This window comes from Cyrtonyx montezumae, unplaced genomic scaffold (genome assembly GCF_038088225.1).
Source record: "Cyrtonyx montezumae isolate F1298 unplaced genomic scaffold, pur_monq_1.0 scaffold_1, whole genome shotgun sequence".
Classification (NCBI taxonomy): domain Eukaryota; kingdom Metazoa; phylum Chordata; class Aves; order Galliformes; family Odontophoridae; genus Cyrtonyx; species Cyrtonyx montezumae.
In genome coordinates, this window is record NW_027071825.1 from 21840520 (window position 1) to 21866647 (window position 26128).

Genomic DNA, 26128 nt, shown 5'->3' on the forward strand with positions numbered 1-26128 from the left:
CAAACAATTCTTCTGAAAGAATTTGTGAAAGAGTAATTTCCTGCAGCTTAAAGTTTATGGCCATGCCATAAGCAGTCACCTCACATGTACTTAAAGATTATACAGGCCTGCAGTGATGTTTTGGGTAAAATCAAACAAAATATAAAATATAAAAAATATAAAATATAAAAAAATATATATAAAAAAATCAAAATATCTTAATCGGTACACGCATCAGGACTAACACTTCCATTTAGAACATCATCTGAATTTCAACTCCATACTTCTTACAGCAAATTATACTTCTGTGTGCAGTCGGTCAATCCACGGCTGCTCTCAAGCATACAAAACATTACATTACATTTTGGTTGAGGCTCTGCTATGTGGACTTGAGCACTTGGAACTTTGGTGTTACCTTTTCAGAGCATGTAGGCCAAACAAACAACAGATGGTAGTAACTTTGTCCACATGAAACAGTATTTGAGGAAGCTCAGCTCAATTCAATATCTTTATCTGTTTGCTTTTAATTGTAAACATGGTAAGATTTGGTTGCCAAATAGTGAGCCCTATCATTGTACAGGTAAACTGAAGAATAAAAAGCACTGAATTGCACAATCTCAACAGCGTATGTCTGTTCAGTTTTGCATGGGTTTTTTGAGATCACATTGCTCCACAACCAGTATTTATTGTATTAAGTTTTCTATCTCCTTATATGACTAAGCTATGGGAAAAGGAACTTTTCTGTATTGCTGCAACAGTGACAAGCACACAGTCCAAACTAACAGCCTGTGAATGTCACTTGCACTTTTAAAAGGGTAATTCTTTGCATTCAACATTAAAGCTCCATAAATATGAAGCACAAAGTAACTAAGAACAATATTCGGTAATCCTCACCGCAGCTTTGCTTCATACTCTAAATCAAAGGTATGACACATTCCTGCTAACATCCACACTATCAACTTACACAAAACAACATACATAGTTATACTTTTTGATTCTTAAGCTCTCTTTTTTAGTCACATATGACAAGAAAATCTGCTTTGTTCTTTTTTCCCCTCCTACAGTTACCTTTAAAGTATACCTATAGAAGACACAGGGATGACAAAGGTACTGTTCTTAAGAGTAATTGTATCTCATTTGGCTACATCAGTTGTAGCAAGTCTAACTGATATATTAGACAAACATTCACAGCTTTGTTTATGTTTAAGAAATAAATTTCTCAAGAATGCAGTTAGTCTACCAAATGAAACTAGCAACTTGCAAAATCCAACACAGAAGAAGTACAATGTTAATATAAGCACACTTATATGCTCTCAACAAGTAAGGTGTGACTCACATTTTACATTCTGAAAGTTGACAAACAAAAAATTCAGCAACTACATTTACATCACAGCCTTAGAACTCAAATATTTGAAAATGAGCTACAAGAGCCTCGAATCCCTAAGTCTTAATACCTACAAAGCCCCAGAAATCTTAGCATTAAGAAGGTCTTGCAACAGTCCCATATTCTGTCTGGCTTGGGAAATACATGATATAAGACAAAAACAGTTGTCACTCTACAGAATTCTGGATAGATATAATGGAAAAAAAAAGGCAACAGGAAAATTTTTAATCATTTGAGTACTGATTACTACGTATGGCATTAACAATATGTTGTCCTCTTGTAGCATACAGACTCTTTGGTAGAATCAAGCTCACCTCTGCCTTGAGCCAGAGGCCCTGCTAACTTGGGACACACTCCTGTAATGTTTAATTTCTCAGTAAATTTTTTTTAATAATTATTTGGATCCAGTTTAGACCAGTGTGTAGGCGTAGAGATCTCTTTAGCTTCCCCATCGTCCTTTTCCTCTTCAAGGAATGGCCACAAGTTGCGCCAGGGAAGATTTAGATTAGACCTCAGGAAGCATTTCTTTTCTGAAAGAGTGGTCAGGCACTGGAATGGCCTGCCTAGGGAGGTGGTTGAGGCACCATCCCTAGCGCTGTTCAAGAAGCGTTTAGATGAGGTGCTTAAGGACTTAATTTAGTAGTTGGGTAGAGATAGTGATAGGAGGATGGTTGGACTAGATGATCTTATAGGTCCTTTCCAACCTTATGAACTTATGAACTTATGAACTTATTTTTATTTGAAATACAGAAAGATCATAAGATTCTCTCTGCAGCTCTCCTCATTGATTTGGACTCCTTAATTAAATACCATGGCAGAAGAATGTATAACTGGTTCACCTGGAAGCAGAGAGGGGGACAGGTAACAGGGGGCAACTGTCCTTACACTTCTGAATACAAACCAAAGTATCTCATGGCATGAGATCTGAACTTCCACTCAAGGAGTACTTTTACCAAGCATGAAGTTCTGCCCCCTCAAGTATTTCTGATTATAATATCAAAAGGGAGTGGTTGCAGGCTTCTACCGACAGCAGTTGGACAAAATAAAGACCACACGTCTAAAGCAGCACACTTGTCATCAGACCTTTATTTAAGCATTATCCATAGGAAATTCAAGTGTTCCTACCTGATCTGCTCTGTTTGCACGATACCTTCTTTATGTCCTTCCAACCGAGCTGCCAACCGCTCTTTGTCAAGGCGCACACACTCTTCATCCTAGTAGTGACAGTGATGGTTAACTTTTGTGCATTCTCTTCAGTAAAACAAAACTAGAATTAAAACCATTCAAAATCCTTAAAAAACTTAGAAAGGACCATCTTCATGTGCAAGCATAACTTACTCCATTATTACTTCTACAAACAGTACATGATCTCAGAGCAATCATGTGCTTGTGTGCCACTAAAAATGACTGAAGTGCTTACTAATTTCTAGTCAGACACAGGCACATAATTATTTTCAATAATTCTTACTCTAAGAAGAAATCTAAAGTCTCAACACTCAGGAAATACATACAGCCATAATTAGATAAACTCAGAATTAGAAAGTTCAGAGAGGAGACAACTAAATGTACGTGTTCAAAAAAATAACTGAGAAAAATGAATAAGTTTATAAAATCAGGCAGAATTAAGTAATACCACGTGTCATACCTAAACACATTGCTCTTAATAGTATATTTTCACAAGTATTCTTGAATAATTACCTAAGATAAAGCTTCAGAAAACAGTAAATCATGAGGGCAACAGTTTTATATCTGTTATAAAGAATCTAAAACAGCAGATAAACAAGTAAACATTGATAAGATTGGCTTTTAAGTTATAATGGCAACTCACAAATAGCAAATACCAGTAATTACTCATTATATAGCACGTACATTCCCAACACATGGCTCCTAGCAAGCAGATCATAATGCATCTAGTACTTATAGACACAAGGTCAAGCTTCATCCTTTTACAGTACAACATATATCCAGGAACTGAAATTCCAAGTTTAACACAGAGGCTGAACCCCATAAATTCTAACTCCTTCCCTCTCACGTACACACTAACAGAAGTAACACATGCACACAGAACAGGCAATCCAGCTGAATTGCTAAAATGACTATCATTTACACTCCTTTCCCCCAGATTTGTTTTGAATACAGCTAATCTCATTACCTCTATTCTTGGCTTCTTTGCTTCTGCTAATATTTCATCTGCTGCTCTTTTAACTACAAGAAAAACAGGATATTAAAAATGCAGTATTGTATAAGACTTTTGTAAAACAAGCACTGAGGTGATTGTTCAGTTAAACTGTACCTTGAGTGGAACGTTGAAGACCAATTTCAAGTGGAGCACTTCTGTCTATACTTGATGACGTTGCTGTAATTAAACAACATCTCATTTAAGTACAAAAGATTTGCTGAAGTATTTCAGCATAAAAAGATGAAAGACAGCAGATAAACCTCAACAATGGAAATTCTAATTAGCCAAGTTGGTCAAACAGTGGAACCAGAGATGTTCAGAACCTGACTCCACGTGCAGTTTGATCAGATTATTCAGGGTCATTTGGCTCTTCTTCAAAAAGGAGATTGAACCAGATGACTCCTGTCATCCCTTCCAAAATAAAATAATCAGCAACTCTACAACCGGTATACAAGGAAAAAAAGAAAACAATTGCATAAATAGTTACTGCATAATCTGCAGTTAAGAACTACTAATTCATCTAATTTTTCTAAGATAAACATCCTAAGGGTCCCTCTAAAACATAAAGAAGGTTTACTGCTCCTACTACCGAAATTACCTAATTGCAACAGACAGAAGACCATCTACAGAACAGAACAACTTGTAAAACTAGGTCATATTTATCTTCCACTAGTCACAAAGAAACCTATTCTCTCTGATTGTGGGTAACTGAAATCTTAACATGATTACACGATTAAATACAAAGACAATTTCCCCGACTGAAAAAGCAAAGATTTGATACATTTTATTACACTGAAGTTTTTATCCCACACGCATTGCATTAAAAACAACATGAAACTACTGAAAGTCTCCCACAGCCCAGAGAGAATACAGACACTGAGTATTCTAACACAGCTATCAGTCAATGGATGTTATGGTAAGCATGAAAAGTAACTCAGCCTAAACATAATTATAGGAATGCAGCTCCTATCTATGCATGATAAAAACAGTTAAGTTCAGAACAAAACGGAAGAGAAAAAAAACTTTTTTTTTCCTACAGAAGTCTGAAGACAATCAGTTAAGCTGCAAACAGACCATGATTTATCCAATAGATGTGTTTAATAGAACTCATAACTCACATGTTTCCCCGTTTAGGTATGCAAGCAAGTCTTTCCTATCAGGTCTTCTTACCACAGGAATGTTTTCAGTCTGAAAGGAGAGCAGACTCAGCATTAGACAGCTGTTTCCCCAACAGAGTCTCTTGATAAAGATTTCTCACTTTTACTGAACATTACTCATTCACACAAAGACAAGAACATGTAACCTGCAACACAAGCAGCATAACTATTGAGAGGAAAAATACAATGTCCTAGACAATGTCTAGCTATACAAAATGAAACACCATTTGCTATATAATGAAGGAGGAAAAAGACTGTCCTTTATTTTAAGCTTGCAAATTGTATTTTTTAAATACTCACACACTTAATTGCATAGTTTTTTCCCCTTTCCCAGGGAAATTCAGGCAGTTAAACACTACAGTAATTCCCTGAAAATAACTACGCAAACATTACTTCTGACAAACAGGACAAAATGAAGTTCGGTACTGTTACTTACTGCAGCACGACGGACATAAACAGGGTGTGAAAGGTGCACATTATTGAGGAGGAACAAGATAGAATCCAAAGTGTAGTATTCCCTGGGCTGACCTTCCTTCCCTGTCCTGTAAAATCAAGAAACAAAGATTTTTACATTTAATCCCCCTATCTCTTGTCTCACGCATATACCTCTAGCAAAATCCTCTCTCCTTCCTACATAATAGTATTACTGCTTGCTTTCTGAACTGTCATCAGGCTATTTCCTGATCACGTTAACAAACATGGGTAACAGATGCATGTTCTTACAGCCTACTTACTGAATGAATTATAAAAACTGTCCAAAATAAGAGCCAGATAGGTTGTTCAGCATACAGCAGGCAAAACTTAGAAAACCCTGAGAACCCTCTTCTGTCTCAAACATTTACTCCTCTTATCAAAGGAACAGCCTATTGTATTTAGGATATACAGAAGAAACTATTTGAACTGTAAAGGAACAAAGTAGCCTTGCACGCTCCTCATGTAGCACAGAGCTGCAAGGTTGACAACGTTCGCCTCAAATTAATGCCTGTGAAAACAAATGGACCTTTACTAACAGAGAGAAAAATAATTCAAAACACTGTGAGAATTAGTGAATAAAGAATCCTTTTTTTTATCATTGTTCCTTCCAAAAACATAGCGTGCTTATGTGTGCAGTAGAGGGGAGGGTTATAGTCTGTTGCAAGCACAAGGAAAGGGATGAGACTCAGTATCATGCAACTACTAGAAACCCAAAAGTTGGCTGAACATCTACAGCCAACAAAACTGGGTTACTCAGTAAGGAACTGTTTGTCTGTTATTGTTTCACTGTTATCTTTGATCAGGTGGCACATGAACTTATTCAAAGCACTGCTAGAAGCAAAAGCTTCCTCCACCTAGAGTTGGCTCTAAATTGAAGTCTGTGTCACGTGCCACAGTTGTCACTTCATTTAAAAATGAACATTTCAGATTCTCTGTTTTCACAGAGAAATGATTCCTCTCAAGTGCATCACAGCCCCTGAACACTATACAGGAAGTCCAGCTGTTTACCTATTCAAGTTTTTATTTGCACTATTTAGCAGTGAATGGCATTATTTAGATAGATAAATACCAAGTGGGTATCTATTAATTTAAGAAGCCAGTATGACAAAGCCAAAGGCACTGCCCAAGTTCAGCAGGGCACAGCGGGTACTTCACTTGCAAGAAAATCCCACATTCATCATGGCTGTTAGGGGGCGTCCTATTAGGAGGACTTATTTTAGGACTTATTAAAGGCAAAGTGTAAGATGGACAAGCAGGTGTATAGCAAGGAGATAAATTCAGAACTGGCATTTCAGCATCAGCTTGTGATCCTTTCAGATTTCCCAGACAGAGAACCTGCTCACTGAACAGAAAACCAAAAGCTTGCTGATCTGAATGCATCTTACCTGACACAACCAACATCAAAATAGCTAAAGAAATTAATTAATCTTTTTATATCTTATTACTAATGACACGAATATTTTTTTTTAAATATGCAAGTCAATTTCTTAATATCCATTAAAGTCCAGCTTAAACATGGGAGAAAAGCGTTTATGTAATGCAAAAGATAAAGCTTCCCCTTTGTTGGTTTTAACAGCACAAATGCATTTCCAGTTCACCCATTTACGCTGAACCTCTGGATAACAGTTCACTCATCTTCTAGCTGCTCTATTTCTTCTTCTGTGTTTGAATTTGTGTGTGTGAATTTCACTGAAGGCCTCTCTCTCATCCACAACAGAAAGCAGTAATCCTCAAAAATGCAAAACTGGACATGCAGAGTACCATCAATCTATAATAGACACAACAAACAGCTCACTGTTCAAAAGCTTCTCTGCTCTGATGGGTAAACAAGTCAGCTAAGGTGCACATCGATTCCTGCTTTTGGTTTTGAAACTAATTCTACATCCACTCTAAGGAGCCAGAGATCAAGCATTAGATCAAAATACACAAAACTCTATCTACCGCCACATGTCTTCAGAAGTATTCAATTATGTCCTGTAGATTCAATCTGGGAACTAACCTGGATTAAAATGAACTTCTGTATCTCTTTCAGGTTGCTTTTCAGCTGGCTCCACTCCACAGACCAATGCACTGCACTGCACTGCCTGGCAGCACGGGGCAGCTCAGCATGTCCAGAAGCACTGCTGGCTCCTGCCAGCTCCGTGCTCAAGGAGCAAGTGTTAAATGTCTACTGGGACTACTTCTAATTCTAGAAGGGACAGAATGCCACCACTGCTATTCAGACTTGGATTACTCTCTTCTGACTGCAGGAGATTGTGGAGATGCAATTACAGCAACCACGCTGTGGACACCTAAGATGGAAGTCATATTTGCCTCACGAAAGATTAAGCTAACAACCGCAAGCGTAGCTTGGACCCTCCCAACAGATTGAGAATATTAGAGGTTTTGAATCTGAAAAGTTCCTCAAGATGTTCCTCATATGACCCCGAAATTACACAAATTAACAGCTCATGAACTATGATCTCAAAGCTACTGAGCACTTGTAGAACTGGTTTCATTTTTACACCTTTGTTTCAAGGACTTAAAGATCCACTGTGGTTCATAGGAAATGCTACGCATCAGTAGCAGTCTGACTCTACAAGTTCAGATGCCATCTTCTTGGGTCTGAACCAAGATTTACTAAAACAAACAAACAAAAAAATGTCTCTAAAATCTTCCACAAGACAAGAGGAAATACACGGCTGTTATGAAGCTACGGTTCCTGTTCAGCTACACGTACCCCCTGCCCACCCACAATCCTTCCTCAACAGTATCAATAAAGCCACCTTAATGTGTGCATAATAAAGTTTTGACCTCCAGATGCTGTCATCTCTTTTGTCGATAATTTGTGGGCCCAAATCAAGTTTTCCTAAGCAGCAGCAGAGTTTGGCTGGCATATCAATTTCTCTATTCCCTACAGAACAGGGATGAAACTTGTCAGTCCAGTTAGTCTTTACTTCTTATTGCTCAGAAAGGCAAACTGCAGCAAGAAAACACCCTAACTGCCCATAGTTACTCAGCAGAACTTAACTAGGATTTGTCAAGAACTCCAAAGCTCAGCTGCTTACGCAGATGTTTTTATTCCTCCCCAGGTACGCATCAGCATCTCCCTCACTGCCGAAAGTGCAACTGAATCCCAAACACATTTCTGAGAACCTGAAATAGTCCAATACTAGTTTTCTACTGAGAGCAAGGTAAATCTAGTTTAAACAAAATAATCTGCCTATGAACTGATCAGCAGAACAGTTTCAGTTTCCTTTCTCTCTTAAACTACAACTCAGGACATTGCATCAACTATAATATTCTTATCACAATGCCAAGAACAAAAACAAATCCCTGCTCATAGGCTGAACGACAAGGGGTTTGCTTGAGAAATCTGTTGGTCCCTTTGCTTCTCTATCATGCTTCAAAGTACTCAAAGCATTTGCTATAAAACAAAAAGCATTATTTGTCTTTGCTTTTAAAGGCCTTGTTTCACAAGACTCATTGAAACCCTTCTAGTGCAAACACTGCTAGCAAGCCAGAAAGTTCAACAGGTATAAAAACTCTTTTTCTCGAAGTTTTGTCCAAGAATAACTGTATCTAATAGCATCGTTTAATCAACGGCAACAGCGCACGTATGCGCTGGGCAGGCTGTGGGCACCGGGAGCAGAGTGCACGGCGTGGGGCCCGGGACGCGGCCCCACCCGCGGGCGGCCGAGAGCCACCCAGAGCTCGCAGGGGAACGCCGGGCAACCCGGCTTGAAGCTCGGTGACTTCCCTGCCGCGGGACGCAGCTGCGGGGAAACAGAAGCTATCCGGGAGCGTTAACGCCGAAAGGGCACGGCACGGATTTCTGATAACGAACGGGGCCCAACGCCTCTCGCGCCGTACCGCGTAAGCCCGCCCGGCTCCGCAGCTGCCCTCCAGTCCCCGGAGGCCGTCAGCCTCGCATCGAACCCGGACCCTCCTCCGACGGCACTCAGCGCTGCCCGGGGCCCTGCCGGACCAGGCCCCACCGCCCGCTGGAGGCCGAGGGCGGCCTCCCCCCGCCGCGCGCTGCGTTCCGCCGCCGCCTCCCGCAACTTCGGGGCAACTTCTCCCCGGCGCCCGGCCCGGCCCGGCCCGCCCCATCCCAGCGACAGCGGCCGCCCGCCGCTCTGCCGGCCTCGGCGCTCACCCCCAGATGACATAGTTGGTCTTGACGTTCTTGGGCCAGGAGAACTCGCCGAAGATAACCTCGTCGCCCTTCACCACGATCTCCTTCTTCTGCGTGTTGTACTGCCGCAGCACGCTCAGCACGTCCGCCATCTTCGCCCGAAGCCGCCGGCCGCCGCCGCTCCGCTCCGGCACGGCCCCTCCGCCAGCCGAGGAAGGACCCCGCCGCCGGACGCCAGGCCCCGGGCTGCCCGCGCCGAACGCCTGAGCGCAACCGCCCCGCTCCGCCGGGGATGCTGAGACGAAACAGAACCCGTCGCAGTTGAAGGTGCTCGCGCGAGTTCCGATGACGCTTTGCAACTGGCTTAAGAATCTAATGGATTCTCACGGCCACCCCACCGTCCTCTGCCTGAGGGACGGCGGGCACAGGCAGAGCGCCGGGCAGCCACGCGTCCCGCGGGGCGGTGCTCAGAAGAGGTGGGGCCTGAGAGCGGTGGCGGACCGCTGTGAGGACTGCGTGGAAGCCCCGCCCCTTCCTGCCGGCCGCCATGTTCCTGCAGAGGGCGCTGCTCCTGCGGGCCCGGTGGGTCGGGGTCTTGGGGCAGGGGTGTCCCGGGGCCGGGCAGCGGAAGGGGCCGGTGGCTGGGGGTGTCCCCGAGTGGGGTGGGAGAGTGCGTGCCGTGGGAGCCGGACAGGTTGGGGTGGGGGAGCTGGATGCAGCTCGGTGTCACGTTTAACGCTTACGTATACGTTACCGCTGGAAAAGATGTGAAGGGTTTCTCTTGGGGAAGTGACGGTTTGGGGTGTTCTCCTAAAGGAGAAATTAAAGAAAACAGAACGAGACCAACCTTTACATTGTGAGCTGCGGAGCGTGTCGTGCGTTAATCGTAGATTTTTCTTCAGTTTTAGAATGGGAAATAGGCTGCCTACCTCTGTACAGCTGTCTGATGCTGCTACTGTGAATCAGATACAGGTAACAAGCGATTCATTTACTGATCTGCGCTTCTGAAATGTGTGGTTGCTTCTGGGCTCTTCCGAATCTACTGAGAAACGGTTTGGGTTGGAAGGGACCTTTAAGGTCATCTAGATCCAACCCCCCGCTATAGGCGGGGACTCCTCCCTCTGTACCAGGTAGCTCGGAGCCCAGCCAGCCTGGCTTCAAACGCCTCCAAGGACGGGATGCCATAAGTAGCTCTGCATATCAAGCCTGCTTCTTAATAATTGCTTAATAATAACGTTGATATTAAGTCATGCACTGTTTATCCCTAGTGTTGGGACCTGATCTTCCTATGCAGTACCCTTATATATATATATATAGATTTTTTTTTTAAGACTTCTAGTCAAACTCAGCACTGCTCTCAGTATTGGGAATTAATCCTTGTGAAGTTACCCCTACCAAATGTTTGTCAATCTAATAGCAGGTTGATACCTTCCCACTTGTTTTCATGATTGTTGGATACTGTTAAAATGCACCAACTCACTAACTTGGACGGTTTTTTTTAATATACAGGAGATAATTTCAGACAACTGCGTGGTGATTTTCTCCAAAACAACATGCTTCTACTGCAAAATGGCAAAAAAACTTTTTGACGATATGAATGTAAATTACACAGCTGTAGAACTGGATGTGAACAAAAACGGAAGCCAGTTCCAAGACGTTCTTCAACAGATGACAGGTGGCAGAACAGTAAGTGTATTTTTTTGCATGTAATAAGGAAATTAAGAACTTCCATTACACATTTTCCCTACAGGCTGCAGCCATCTCAAGGTGTTAGTTTTTGGTGGGCCAAGTAATCTTGGGATGCAAGCTCCTAAATTAAAACCAAGGAATTGTAAGAGTTCTGTACTCGGTCTCTCTTCACATCTCAGAGGTGTTCTTCTCTGTAATGCCACATAGATGACTTGAGTATCAAACTCGGTTTTCAGCTGAATGTTTACTTCACTGTGTTTAACACTTATGTTGTAATTCATTTTATATAACCTCACCTGGCTCAATTTTAAAGAATTTATTACCATCTTCCATACAATGACTTAATCCTCCTTTTGAGGGGAGCACTCAAATTAAGTCTTCGATTTCTGTACATGCAAGTTATGCAATAATAATGAAACATTAATATGTATATTAAGAACAAATATTTTGTATGTATGTATATATTCACACACACAATGAGAGTGTAGTTTTTAAGCACATTGAACAGTACTTGCATGTGTATGGAGTTTGCTTAGATTTGTCTTTATTTGAAGAAGAAATTAATGCAATTTTCACATTTTTGACAGGTCCCAAGGGTATTTATTAATGGTACTTTTGTTGGAGGTGCTACAGATACTCAGAGACTTCATGAAGAAGGCAAGCTGCTTCCATTAATTCATCAGTGTCAAGTGAAAACAAAATCTGGAACTACTATTTAGCCTAGCTATTGTTTATATAAAACAGGTAAAAATTCAGACAAGTTAAAAGATCACAAAGATGTACTACATCAGCTGGGATTAAGCAGCTTCAAATTCTGCTTCTTTGAATCTCAGCTGATTCTCTGACACAGACTTCATGGAACCAACAAAAGTTTGTTGTCTTGCCTCAGCTTTCCCACAGATGAAATGATGGTTAACACGTATCTCTTGAAACTCCTGGTCTAAGATAATCATGTCAGTTTATTGCTGTTGCATCCTCACACTATGTTTCAGGTCTCAGCTGTACAGGAGTTAAAGTTCTGAAGAAGCCTGGTGCTTTGGTGTGTATTTTTGTTTTCAAATTAAGTTTTGTTCCAACCACTACCACACATGGTCAGTTTAATGGCCATAAAGGAATTATGAAGCAACAAAGCTGTAGTGATGTTGCTCCACGTAAAGCTTTTAAGAAGTTATGCTACTTCTACACTACTTGTATTACTAGTTCAGGGGGTTTTGCCTCGTATTAAAAGCAGTACCCACACTTGTGCTTGTTTTGTGTTTTCTTTCAATAACATTGATCCCCCCTATTTTGTACAAATTCAATTGCAGTTTCATTTATGATAGAATTTGATTATCATTAATGTTATGCAAACATAGAATCAATTGAGGAATTCCATTGGCAATGGCAGCTGTTCCTTTTAATGGTGGCTGGTATTAGGGGAAAGCAGTACATCATCATTCTCTTGTATAGTCACTCAATCTGCTCAGAATCCAACAAAACTTACAATGACCCAGGCTTACAAGGGTCAGTTATTGTTTTAAAACCAGCTAGGTTTTGATAGTATCAAAGCATACTAAAATCTGCTGAAGAGGTTTGAACTACACAAGTCTTCCAAATCCAGCCAACTTCCTTCGATTAAGTTCTTTTGTCATTTATGTCTGTGGAAGATTGAGGTAGCAGGCAATTCTCTCCTGCCAGGCCTGGAGATAAAGGGTGCAGGATGTCTGACTTTGCCTCCCTCTAACTTCAGCATCTGACTACCTAGCTACTCAACTGTAAGTCCAATTGATACAGTAAAAAGGGAAAAGATGCTTTTTTCAGATCACTGGGTAAAACTGCTTTCATCTTTGCTCTGCAGTATGAAATATCAGTCTACATACCATCCATCACTCAGGATGACCCTCTAGGTGTAGCCTGACCACCCACTGCCTAAACTGCACTGAATAGTTCAAAACATTGTAGCTGCTATACACTTAAGGCCACGCAAAACAGGTCTAATATGCATAGAGTTTATTTAGTTACTTCAGTACTACAGTCAAAATGCAATTTACTAGCAATATTAACTTGCAGTCAAATGTCTAAAAAACCTAAATTAAACAGTTTCAGTAAAATGTACATCCAAAGCCAGACCAACCAATGCCAAGACTTTATTATTTCAAGGAAGTTCATATGTCAGTAGAAAATGCCTCTTTCTTCAGTAAAAGATTATTACACAACTAAAGATGCACAGTTTAGACCAAAAACGCTAGTCCAGGATTTTTATTCAGCCTCTCCTCTAGGAATCCAAGCTCTACATTGATCTTTATTTAATCAGGATTACAAGATTATCATCTGAATTTGACAGCTTCCCTTTTGGGAAGGTATGAAATAAATTTTAGTAGTGTTATTTGTAGAAAGTGTTCAGTATACATTTTGATCTGCACTGTGCATCATTTATTCGTGTAATTAGAGAACTGAACACACTGACCTTATGTTTTCATTGTTTCAATTTCTACTTAATTTTTCTAGTTTCATCATCACCTTAAGTCTTTGCTTAATGAGACTCTCATTAAGTTAAACACAAATGTGCATCTCTCCCTAAACTGATATTTAATAAAGGAATTTATTTTGCACATATGCTGGTAAAAGTATCCTTTCTATGTCATTCTTAGGCCAGTTACGTTTTCTGACAAGGTTAACAATAACTGTGCACCTGGAAAGCTTGCAAATCCATAATGTAAATAGCAACGATATGCAAAGGAATTTTTAATTTGTTCCCCGTTAGAAAAAGTCCCCAAACAATAGTTTAAAATAACCCTTTGAGTTCTAAATTTCAGAAGTCTCAGGGCATTGTCACTTAAGGCAATATTCCACTCCAACAGTCAAGAAAGCATGCTGTTTGCCTGCAGAGCCCATCGAGTGCCCATTTATTACAGAAAATCATGTCTTAAGGCACTCAAAGGGTTAATTATGCTTCTTTTCAACTGTATTAAGGCCCCCCCTCCTAATATTTTCTCATTGATTTTGTGTAATCCCATAGAAAGTAGCAGCAAGACAGTGCCTTCTTTATTGGATGGCACAAAGCCATGTTATGTTTAAGTTGTTTAAACATTATATGGCAGCTAAAGTGTGGTTCTACTCTGGGAAAAAAAACCAAACAGGAAGGAGGCATTCAAAACCAATTATTACAATTCGGTATTTGTTTTTGGTTTTTTAAGTCAGCATTGTCTCTAGAACAAAGGCTGTTCATCTTGCAATAACAGTTCCTTTAGGAGCCGAATGTTAAAAACTACCCATAAAATACTCTGTAATAGGAATTGTACTTCAGATAAGGGCTCATCCAGTTCAGATACCATTCTCCAAAGAAGCTGGAAACAAACCATATTATTTCACAAAGCAGACAGCTGTGAATGCACTTATCTCACTCCCTCCACAGGATTATTTTGCAAGAGTAGAACTACACTTTTACTTGAGAATGTAATGGAATAAAGGTTTTATTTGTAACTAGTTGTGCTTAATGGAAAAGCTATCTCCATTCATTATTTGTTAACAAAGCATTTGTAAAAGTTCACAACATACCACATACATGTATGCAAATATATAAATTTAGAATGCAGAAATACCCAGAGAAACCACACTTTACGGTATCAAAATCATAAATCCAAATGTAAGCACACGAATTTAAAGACTCCACACTTTCTGCTAAAGTTAGCTAATGTGAAGCCTTAGCTCTCAGAGCAGCATACAGTCTTGTTTTACCTTTTCCCTGTTAAGTCATACTTGGCAGTGCTGTACACTGTACTGTGTTGTGGTACAACGAAATCTCTACCACGTCAGCAATAAAGCCATTGGAAAAAATTACCTGCAACCTATTTGTACACTGTGAACCACTGCAAATAGCTAAATAAACCTATAAACTGACAAAATGCTTCAAAAACAAGATTACAAGTGCTAGATGAGTGACTTTTGCTCAGGTTTGTTCCTACATTGTATTCTTTGAATATGTTCAATACTGCAAAGAAGCTGCCCATTCATCTAGAATATTCATTGACATGTTTTCCTACTTCTGCAGATAACAGCAACTTAAGAGAATGGAAAGCTCTCACCCACAGAACTAATTCTAGAAGGAAGACTTCCATTTGAAAAGCCATTTTTAAATGGCTGTCTCCTGAAAATAGTGCCTTTTAATTTCAAAGGCAGACACTGGGTTTTTAAAGGAATAAAGATACACTTGTCATTTCTGCAACTTTTTTAACCTAAAAATCTGATAGATACAGCAAATATCACTCTATTAGAGATTTATGTAATGAAAGAAAGGAAAACATGTTGTCCAGCTTTTAGAATTACGTACTATGACAACAGTTCTGGAATAAGTTGCTAAGCTATCATGCTCAACGACAGCAATAATGCAGGAGATGGGCAAAAAAAATAAAAGAGAAAGGATGAGAGCGTGGAGTGAAGAGAGATTCAAATATACACCGAAGCTCACAGGGTGACAGGAATGATGGGATGTAGAAAAGAGCCAACATGAGTGGAGAAAGCAGAGCACAGAAAAAAGGGTAACACAAAAACCAAAGTAGGTAGCACCAACACTACTGCTTCTGGCACGGTGCCTACAAGTTAGCTACATGATTAAGCAGCACAGCATCTTCCTTCCAACAGAGAAATATTTCCCCAGTGATTTTAAAGTTGGAGTCATTATCAAAACACATTTCCAAAATGACCGGTTACTTCTTAAGCTAAGGACACATAATTTGTTGGACAGCATTTCAAAGCCATTTCCATAAATAGGTATTTATGGCCCCAATTAAAAAACAATTAACTGAAGAGAACAACATCCTGCCCCCACAGTTATTTAACTGTGCTTTAAAGCAGCAAGTCACTTTATGGACAGTTCTTAGTGACCAACACATACTGGGCAATTAGACAAGCCCCACTAGCTTCATATCCACACCAACTGTTAGGCTTCTCTTTTAGCACAGAGAATTGTAGGTGAAGCCCCAATGTAATCAGGCTCTACAAGCATCCCAAACCCTACTCTCCCTTGTTCTAAAATTCCTGGCACAAAATACTAACTCTTGGCAAAATTCCAACTGTCTTTATTCATTATGCAATGGTGACACACTGCATCATGTTTAGAGATCTTCTATATTCTTGAGTGCATCACTGCAATGAAGAAACCTGCCCTCTGACATCCACTGGTTACAGCTCTTCATTAGAGATGAACATTCCACTTGTGCTGTGCTTCCAACCATTAGATCCTTTTCTTAATGGTAAAGTGCCTGAACATTACAAGTAGTAGATTACTATGTCTAAGACTAAGAATTATTAGGGTGTCACAGTGAAATGACAGTCAAACTGAAAGCCTGTTAATGGTGACTAACATCAGGAAACCTGCATTCACCCAGACTCCAGCAACACTTAGATTTTTTTTCTTTAAATGTTTATTCTAAACTTCACTATCTTAAAACTCTTTCCTGTTCTATTTTACTGGTAAACTGCAGTATACAGTTACAGCCCCATTTTTCATCCTGTTAGTCAGTGTTCCTCCAACGCAAAAGCCACTATTAACTTGAAAGAGTCTCGTCTCTTTTGTGAAAGGGTAGGTTATCTTATATTGAGTTATCATTTACATTTAGCAATTTTGTCTTAGCTCTTATTAAAAAAAAATAGAGCACATTACAGTAATTGCTGCCCCCTCACATGTTTAGGTGGCAGTTTATAGGAGAAATTTATACTACAGCACATAAGTCATACTGTTCTCCCAACATCCAGCACATGTGCAAATAAAAAAACATCAGCTTTTCCCTATGGAAAAGGAAAATGCAGCAACATTCCTATGCCACTTAATGTGGGACAATAACCCCAGAAAGAAGACAGTGGGAGCAGGGCTCAGCACACCACCAAGTTTCAGCTGCAAGCATTTACTTCAGTTTTCCATCTCTGTACAAACTTCAGAGGAGCAGATGACAACACCATCTCAACACTGCTAGCTTTATTTTGGACAACCACCACGTACAATATTCTAACAAGATTTTGTGGTATGGAGTTAAGGTAAATATTTAGGGGCATATTATGTACTCCACCATGGGTAACTATATCTAGTGTGAAAAGATTCAGATAGCTATATTTTTTTTACAAGTTCTACTGAAAAACCTCACCTTCTTTGCTCTTAAAGGAACTGCATCTTGAACTGGAACCGCTTTCAAAGATGCAAAAGTACCATAATTTCAGTCCCTGTTAATTGCATACGTTTACTGCAGGTAAGATTAGTCATTAACTGCCAAAAGTTACTTGAAATACCAGTTTAAATTTCTCATTCCATATTTAGTCCAACACATTTCTGGTTACTTCACAAATACTACTTCAAATAAGCAAAAGTACTTGCAACAGACACTTGGCCATCAGTTATTTTCAACATCTCTAGCTTAATAGGAAATATCTAATCAGTTGTTTGTCTATCATCGCATTTAAAACACATTACTACCAAAAATACTTCCAAAACATCAGTGCATTTACTTGAAATAATTAACATGTAATTATGTTCACTCCCCATATCTATTATATTTTGCAAGGAGACTACACTTGGTAAGAGGTTTTACACAGGAAATGGCTAAATCGCTTTTTCAAACTCAAAGTGCTATTTGGTTAGTTTGTTGCAGGAACACTAGTTTGTTTCTGTATGTTACCTGACCAGCTGGTGGAAGCCCTGCATTCTTCAAGCATTCTAAAAGAGCTGTATCGTAACAGCAGTAATAATCCAGAAGTAACTCGATTCACATTCACTGAAAACTAACACCTATCATCTACTCTTTAAGCCATGGATTTAAAACAATCCTGTTGTTCCTTAATGTCAGAAAAGGATTCCTTCACCATTTTGATTTGTGATGGTAGAGCATAAGTCTGTAGCAGAATACCTTCGGAAACAGATAATCTCATATTTTATATAGCACCAAATAGATATCCGAACTACAGAACACAAGCTTTGAATTTATAGTCAATATGTAGGAGGGATAATTAGAGGTATAAAAAGTATAATATGAACTTGAGTTTTACATTTAAAAACTTGCGTTTTTAGGCAAAAAGTATGGCCTAACATGTCATTTACCACAGCTGAGATATTTTTATAAACCATAATTATTTTCAAATTAACACCAAATTCACCGTTTAACATAGTCAGAATTATCATGAACGAGACTGACAAATGTCTAAGGAGAAGTCGTAAAACCATCACTGAAAAAAACTCCAAGACTATGATCTCCCAAAGAGATCTTTTAACTTCCCCCCCATACACACATCTATAAGCACATACACACCATTTTAAATATATAAACACATAAATTGCTATCAGTTCCTGTTCTGAAGTGCTAAGATACTCACTAGCTTTCTCCTCCTTTCCTCACACTCTTGCTATCAGAATTAAAAAAAAAATCTAGTTTCAGTCACTTCCTAAACAAGATTCTGAGTACACGAGGCAACTGTACATCTCATAAAAGTCTTTAAGAATTGGTCACTATAAACTGGAGGTAGTTTCAAAAAGCATTAGATTGAATTAATTTAAGAAATCAGAAGTAGTGTTAATCTACAAAAAGACTGTAAAAACGAAGTATTCTCATTAAGATTATTTACGTATCATTGAATACATTCTTTTGAAGAAAATGTAGTTATTTGCTTCTAGTTGTTAGCACTCAGCTCTCAAGAGTAGGCTGAGATGCATGCACTCACTGATCTTCCTTGCTGTCTGAAGTTATACTAAGTTCTGAATATGGTTTCCCAGACATTTCCAGCACCTTTCACTACCAGCAAGCTTGTAACATCTTCTCCAAAGCACACATATTCTAAAACAGTGCTTCTGAAACTGCACTGTACAGGAACTACCCCTCTCTAAGGAGAGTTATTTTCTTCTTGAAAATTCAGATACCCCAGCTAGAAGATTTAGCATGAGCTCTTCCACTTACAGGTTCATCAGCAAAAAATTTCACTGGGTAACTTTTATACTGCATCACAGTTACACGGTCTCACGTGTGCCAGAAAAATGCTTCTTTTGTAGACCCAAAATATGATAATGGAAACTGCTGAACCTTAGTAATTTGCTGAAAATACAAAGATCAAAAAAATCAAAAAAAGGCTCAAAGAAAAATGACTCAACTAAGCTGCTGTTAAATTGGTAAAATCTGGTGAACTATTAAAAAACTAAAACCACTTTGCTTTCCTGCCCCATCCTAGGAGTAATTCATCAATTTATTCTTGTAAACAACCATTACACAGCAATGGAGGGGAGAAAGAGGGAAAATCTCAGTATTTATAATCTATTATTAATGAAATTAAATTACAAGTTGTGTAACCCTGTAACTTTTAGCAAACTTTCCACTGTTATTTTAACTTGTGTGCAACAGGAAAAAGGAGAAAAGTGATTTCTCATCTGCTTTCCTTGTTTTCCTTTCACAAAAAGGTAACATTTTGATATGTATATAATGTGCCATATTCTAGTAAAGTACATTTGGCGAGGGGTTCCCAGGGTGAAGTCTGTTGCCAGCAATGGACCCACTGGGAAGAACAGATGCCTAGAAAATTAAATCAAATCCAAAATGAAGTTTTGAATAACATCCAAAGCTCCAGCATCAAAACCACATATATCCAACATGCCTCTGTCATCTGGATCGGCTATCGTAAAACCACTTGATGTCATTCCACATACAATCAACTTAGCAGGAATATCCATTTTCTAGAGGAAAAAAAGTAAAAAGATTTTCAGAGCACGCATATACAGTGACTGGAACATGCCTACAGCCAAATCTTACACACATAAGCCACTGCCTGAAAGGGCATAGAATTTGACAGAAACCAGATGTATCATAAGAATTGCAGACTGCCTGTTAACACTAAGTTGCAACAGAAATTTCAGTTATATTTAAATGAAATGAAGTAACTACAATGAAGGATATTAGCAAAACTTTCCTGCAATAAAGATTCACAGATCACTACAAACATCAGCACTGTGTTTGCTATTCTGAAGTTCATTCTGAGATCTGGTGATAACAATAACCAACCATCTAATATAAGTCAGAGTATTTTTTTCTCTAAGGCAAGGATTTCAAAAAGTTGCTTGAACAGCTAAACAGCTGTGGTCTGAACAATTCCACTGCATGAGCTGAACATGCAGGTTAGTAATGTGTAAGGTAAAGCAAGTGTTAAGAAGATCAGAGTACAGAAACTCCCTGTCAAAAGCATAAATGCAGGCATGAGAGATAATCTCTACAAATAACTCATGTAGAGTTTCAATAGGCAAGTGAAAGATTTTGTTATTAATTTCAAATCAGTGAATATTATATGAAGGAAAAATTCCATACACAGTTGTTTGTAGTTTAAAATATATTCATTTAGAAACACTTTCCTTAAAGCATGAAAGATAATTTGCTGTTCAAGCCATAATTTTAATAGCAGTGTGCTGCTAAGAAGGTATTTTTCTTAGTTTCATTTCCAAACCTTGAAGCTGCACAGCTCATACAGCCCCTTTAAAATATATAGGGCTTTCTTCACAGGATACTATCACCTTACTCTCTTGAATTTCCCTACTGCCTTTATCTTCATTACTTCGTTTATAGTTTGGGGGATCCAATGCAGAGAACAAAGTTAAACAATAACACTAAGCTCACAGAAATACATTGAAGAACTTCCTACAATCATCTTATTTGTATAATTATTAGATAATTATATATAGAATGCAGAAATTCATATAGTCACTGAATGCCAAAGTAAAGATTAATCACAAATCCTTTTAGTAATTCAGTGCTGATAAATATGTGCAATTACTTTCACTAATTCAATATAAATTGAGAATATATCATTTTTTAAACAGTACAGATTATTGTTTACTGCAAATATCTACAACTTAAGTCTCTAAAACGTAGATAGCAGTGGCATTTACATTGTATTGCACTGATCAATTGCAAGCACTCAGTTTATTTACCTCTCTGTACTCTCTAAGAGCTGCTGCAGGATGAGTATTTCCAGCAAAGGTCTCATTATCAGTAAATACAATGAAGACATCAGCAGCTGTCTGTGTTTTCTGAGCCCATATCATTGGAAGGGAACAATCAGTGGTACCCATTGGGATCTTAAAGGGAAAAAAGCATATACAGAACACGTTACTACAGAAATTAGCAAGCTGTGGTAAAATTGCTTTCTGGGGAAGTTTCATGATTTGTTATATTTGGAGGCTTCCTTGTTAAACAGCAGTTCATTCATTCAATTCACTTCTGTTCTGTCTATTTTTTACTTACTCTTTTCAAACTAAGCATCATGACCTACCAATGCCATTGTAAATATCATTATTTAATGCTCAGAAGTTGTAAGAATCACACTTGTTGAGCTTCCCCTAAATAAAAGGGAGGGAAAAATTCCAGTGCTTTACTACATAGATATGGACTGAACACAATACTAAAAATGACTGCAAACAAAATGAAACGCAATGTAATTTGGTCATTGCTGCAACCCCTAAACTCTGATGTTAGGGAAGGCAATTTTCTAATTGCAATTTTTTCTCTTCTTTTTTATTTTATTTATTTCTTTATTTTACATACTTCATACATTTTCACTAATACTTGAGGTAAGGTCATATCAGCTGTCACAGGGCAAGGGACCACTTCATGTGAAAAGGCAACAATATGGGAATCCTTCTCAGTACGTGCTACAACCTGAAAAAGAGGAAGACAATAAAACAAGTTAATTATCCACAATTTTCAATGCCTGAATCAAGATGTTCCCTGGTGAGTACATTCCGTATCTTTATTTAAGTCCTTATTTAAGTCAGTGCAACTCCTCATACACACTAAAGCTTCACCCTACACTTCAAATATTCTGTAATGTTACTGTGAGTAAACAATGCAAAAATCTGAGCTAAAGAGCTGTTATAACTAAACATATTTCCTTATTTCTTCTCCCCCCTCTCTGACATAAAACACTACATACTGTTTTTGAAAAACAAATATGTTCCACTCTAACATAAACACAAAAGAAACTTTACAATATCAAACAGAGACAAAGAGGATCGTGATACAAAGGCACTGTTGATAGTTCAAATGCAAATAAAAATTATCCCAACTTTTCTTAATCCAATCTGTATTGAATTATCAATGCTTCTGAATTGTTTTCTATGTGTTTTTCAGTTAAGCTGAGTGAAAAAGCAGCTTAACCACTAAGATTAGGACTGGTAACTGGTTACTGTCATATCTTCTGAACCTAAGAGAATACTATACAGCAGCCTTCTCCTCATTTCTAACCAGCTTTAGAGTACCTTTGTATCAGAAACATAGTTACAAATAGAGAAGTTTAATGTCTCACCATACACATTGTTGCTGCAACTGTGTTAGCATTCAGCACACTGCCCAAAACTTTTTGGGTCATTGATGCACTGACGTCAACTGCAACCAAGAAACGTTTTCCTGTGGGTTCAACTGTCTAAAAGGGGAAAAAAAAAATGAGAATGTGTACAAATAATATATTGATTTGTTCTTCCTTCTGCTTTCCACACAGATGCATTTTGGTTTTTTTTTTTTCAGGACAACATTATAGGAAAATAGCACTGCCAAAAGCAAAGTACTTTTTCCCCCTCCATTTCGTAAAATTACTCTTAAGATTTTTGTTATCAAGCCTGAAAACTGTTACCCATCCAGTAAACATTTACATATATTTTTATAAGCTTTCAGAACAACAGCAACAAAAAGAGCTTCTTAATAAGCCTATTAAATTGAAGAATTACATTACCTCAAAAGTTTTGTAGAATGAAGCATCTAAAGCTTCTAAAATGTCTTCATCAGGACGCCACCAAAGCTTCCCTCTGCTTCCATGTCCTGATTTATAGGTTTCTAATGCAACCAATACATGGAATGGATGTATTCTACCCTATAGGCAAAGTAAGTAAGTTTTCAGAAGCCTGAACTTGCTAAAACATTAAAAAGCAGCACAAACTAAAAATGACATCATAATACAAAAATCTGCTTGCTACAATTGTTTGTGAGAAGTTCATGTCATGGCCACTGCATAATAAGTGTTTTATATCACAACTTTGCTTTACTGATTTATCAACATTTTATCTTCTTCCTCATGGAGACATTTGAGTCATTAACCACCAGCAGAAAATCTTAGGCAATGGACAGGCATTGTGATTTCCTTTCTTCTATCAAGGTATTTTGCTACCACTTTGCATTCCTTTCTCCAGTACATCAGTAATTACTTAAAATTAAAGAATAAACAGCAGAAACTAGTCTCCCTAACTCAAAAAACCACCAGAGAGAAGATGAGTGACTTTCTGTCCTCCAATAAATTCCTAAGGATTTTTCTTTCCCCCTTTGGGGAACACTACTGTCCCTCTCACTCCGTTACACTGATGGACAGTAAAGCAATAGGAAAGGTTCACAGGTACATTAGGTTGGAAAGGACCTACAAGATCCTCTAGTCCAACCATCCTCCTATCACCATCCCTACCCACTGGGCTACTAAATCAAGGAGAAAGTCTCCCTGTTCTGTCACTTTTCCCCCCTCAGAGAAGCTAATTACTTCATTCACATCCTAGTATCCTATAAAAGTGGCTTCCATTCACTTTTTAATGATCATGTTACTGTCTCTAAATTACGACAGACAGGAACAGTGGATGAACCCAGCAAGCAAAGCTTACCATGGCCTTAATTTAAGATACTAGCTATCAGTACACTTCATCCTTAAAAAGCCTTGCAGTTTAAGAAATGCGTAGCTTACTCTTTTAAAAAGATTCTCCTTTACCTCATAAAGAAGTTGCCTAAAGAAACAGCTTAGGAAGAGATTAAGAACCAAAGGCTGGCAATAACTACAAATTAATTCATTTATTTATTTTACCTTCTTTAGCAGTTTCTCATTTCGCAGTCTTTCACATACTACCGCCACCTCAGAACCTCGTGGTTCAAGGACTGAATTTGCAGTCATCTTTCCTAAATTTCTCAACAAAACAGAAATAGGCATGTCCTTCAGCAATGCCTTCCAAACCTATGATCAAAGAATAATAAGGAAAACAAGATGAGATTCCCCAAGTACAAGAGCAGACACCTGCATGTTAATTAAGTATTTTAAAATAAACGTGCAAGATATATAAAGATCTGTACTATTTTTAAATAGCCCCTCGTGTAAATAACTTAGAAAACACAGCAGAAAGGCTTTCTCTTTTTTTTTTTTTTTAACAGAAATCTTGACTTAATGCTCTAAGAAACATTACTCTAAAGAGAATGCAAAGCTCCTGAAGTTTACCTACCTCTTTAGATTTCAGATGGTTTGTCAGCAGATGCTCCCTAACTAGACCATATTCCTCTATTAAATGAATAACCTCCAATTCATCTTTTGTGTGTTTCACTCTGTCCACTGCTTCCAGATACTTTAAAAGCTTTTCAGTCTCAGCAGAAACTGCTTTGTCTTTATAAGCTTCTTGGACATCTTTCCACCCTTTGGTGATGTATTTAGTGACAATAGCTACTCCTACAGAAAAGAAAAATATTTTGTAAAAGCAGGATTACAATCTTTATACCAACATTTATCACTCTAGGAAATAAACGAGTTAGCAGTTTGTTTTTTTTTTTTGTTAAAAAAAAAAATCAAATGAAGAAATGATGAAAACAATATTACTGTGACTTCCCAGATCTGATGATCAGTTCTAAAAAGGGTTACCTCCATGCAACTTAAAACAACTATTTTGTTTACTGTGTCATTCTCCTTGGAAGTAAAGAGCCTAACACATTCTAAACCATCACTCTTCCTGATCAATGAAAAAGTGTTATTTCAGCATATGCAAGCAGACAAATTATTCTATTATTTTACCTTCTCTTGACATAAGCAAAGCAAAACAAGGAATAAACCCTTTTTACCTTGAAGACAGACAGTTACATTTCTGACATGACCCCCTCACACTTTTACAGTGTAATTTGCACAATACAATCATTAAGAAATCATCATTCCACACTAAGTATAAACATTTGATCACAAAAGTAAAAAAGCAAGTGAAGTTCTGAACAATCTAACTACATGTAAGTACATGATAATAAGCCAACATCAACAAAGAAGGAAAGGAAAATGCCCAATGAGGGACCTTTAGGCACAATAAAGGTTATTAACACATTAAAAAACATACTGCACTGTATGGAAATGAGATGGGAATATGACAGCAGCTATTCCCTCCCAGATGTTCCATCTTCTAGCCCTATAATATGCATGTTTTAAAGATGAAACAGAATAACCAATTAGAAACTGTAAAGAGAAATAATTCTGTAAACAGCTACCTATAACCAACCACACTCCTACTCAGGGGTGCGCTTGCTTTGCAAATAGCCAAGCATCCAATTCAGTGCAGAACTGAAACAGACCTTTATGTGGACTCCAATTCTGTTTGGTTATTGGCTACACACACCTGGCATGAACTTGGTCCCTAAGAGGGATAACAGTGGTATTCATGTTTCCAAAATCATCCTGCTGTTAATATTACATGCTTGAAATATACTATTTTCAGATGGATGAAAATGCATTACCTTCACTGGCAGGTTTCAGGTGGGACAATCTCAGAAGATCTTTATGAGACCAACCACTTCTTTGTTTATATTTTGTAACTGCTAAAGCAACAGCCATGCCATTCTTTCCATTGTACCAATCTGCTACAGCTTTCCTCAGTGCACGACCCCACATGCCACACTTCATGCCCTCCTTCAAATCTTTTTTAAATTGGATGAAAGTAAAGAGATGAGTTGGTACACAACACACCTCAGGAACAGCTTTAAATGCTGCTTGTTTTGTTTTCACATCAGAACACTGTGAACAGATTGCAAGCGCAAAAAGCAAGGGCTCCTGTTTTGCTGTTCTGCCTTCTTGACTGAATGTCTTTATTTCCTGCACAACTTCACAACCTCTGCCTTCTTCAATCAGTCTCATTAAAGCTGCTGCATTCTCAAAGCCCAGTCTCTGCTCCTTGGTGCAGTAAGTACCACCTTCTGAACCAAAACACAAGAAGCGGTGCAGTCGATTCATGTCAGTGACGTGCCACACGTAACCGCTGTCAGAGTTGGGCACTTGCATCTCACGTGGGGGGTGCACTTGGTTTGCCTCGTCCTCCATTGCCTGCGCCTCCAAGAGGTCTGTTGAAAAAATAGTAATGTTTATCAAAAAACTAACATGAAAAC

The 26128-nt window shown here is 38.5% G+C and overlaps 3 protein-coding genes across 4 annotated transcripts in view; 1 reads left to right on the forward strand and 2 right to left on the reverse strand.

Annotated features, from left to right (window-relative positions):
* CDC73 (cell division cycle 73) overlaps positions 1-9504 on the reverse strand; it is a 95811-nt gene extending 86307 nt beyond the window's left edge. The window contains exons 1-6 of the mRNA XM_065744122.1: positions 9312-9504; positions 5136-5241; positions 4661-4730; positions 3657-3719; positions 3516-3568; positions 2489-2577 (exon numbers count right to left, since the gene is read on the reverse strand). Coding sequence (XP_065600194.1) covers positions 2489-2577; positions 3516-3568; positions 3657-3719; positions 4661-4730; positions 5136-5241; positions 9312-9442 — 512 coding nt within the window. The 5' untranslated portion in view covers positions 9443-9504. The remainder of the gene's footprint in view (positions 1-2488; positions 2578-3515; positions 3569-3656; positions 3720-4660; positions 4731-5135; positions 5242-9311) is intronic.
* A 316-nt stretch (positions 9505-9820) lies between these two features.
* Positions 9821-12218, forward strand: GLRX2 (glutaredoxin 2). Its single transcript, XM_065746646.1, has 4 exons — positions 9821-9872; positions 10193-10262; positions 10800-10976; positions 11567-12218. Exons 1-4 carry the CDS (start codon positions 9838-9840, stop codon positions 11696-11698), a joined length of 414 nt encoding a protein of 137 aa, XP_065602718.1. The 5' UTR covers positions 9821-9837; the 3' UTR covers positions 11699-12218.
* Positions 12219-18225: 6007 nt separating this feature from the next.
* RO60 (Ro60, Y RNA binding protein) lies at positions 18226-26078 on the reverse strand. 2 transcript variants are annotated; one of them, XM_065744150.1, is made up of 8 exons: positions 25484-26078; positions 24220-24440; positions 23811-23957; positions 22704-22841; positions 22281-22397; positions 21521-21634; positions 20908-21054; positions 18226-19662 (listed from the first exon to the last, which is right to left on the reverse strand). In XM_065744150.1, exons 1-8 carry the CDS (start codon positions 26061-26063, stop codon positions 19510-19512), a joined length of 1617 nt encoding a protein of 538 aa, XP_065600222.1. In that variant the 5' UTR covers positions 26064-26078; the 3' UTR covers positions 18226-19509. The 2 variants fall into 2 exon arrangements, with proteins under 2 accessions (XP_065600222.1, XP_065600214.1); XM_065744142.1 differs by lacking the exon at positions 18226-19662 and having other exon boundaries at positions 21011-21054; positions 21528-21634; positions 25484-26052.
* Positions 26079-26128: the final 50 nt, after the last annotated feature.

What these genes read in the sequence shown, in the direction of transcription:
- GLRX2 (XM_065746646.1), top strand. Translation starts at nt 9,838, where the DNA reads ATGTTCCTGCAGAGGGCGCTGCTCCTGCGGGCCCG. An exon ending in GCGCTGCTCCTGCGGGCCCG is followed by an intron (nt 9,873 to 10,192) that starts GTGGGTCGGGGT and finishes ATTTTTCTTCAG; the next exon opens with TTTTAGAATGGGAAATAGGC. An exon ending in CTACTGTGAATCAGATACAG is followed by an intron (nt 10,263 to 10,799) that starts GTAACAAGCGAT and finishes TTTAATATACAG; the next exon opens with GAGATAATTTCAGACAACTG.
- RO60 (XM_065744150.1), bottom strand. Translation starts at nt 26,063, where the DNA reads ATGGAGGACGAGGCAAACCAAGTGCACCCCCCACGTGAGATGCAAGTG. An exon ending in TATTAGTGAAAATGTATGAA is followed by an intron (nt 21,055 to 21,520) that starts GTATGTAAAATA and finishes TTTCCCTTTAAG; the next exon opens with ATCCCAATGGGTACCACTGA. An exon ending in CTCTTAGAGAGTACAGAGAG is followed by an intron (nt 19,663 to 20,907) that starts GTAAATAAACTG and finishes TTTTTCCTCTAG; the next exon opens with AAAATGGATATTCCTGCTAA.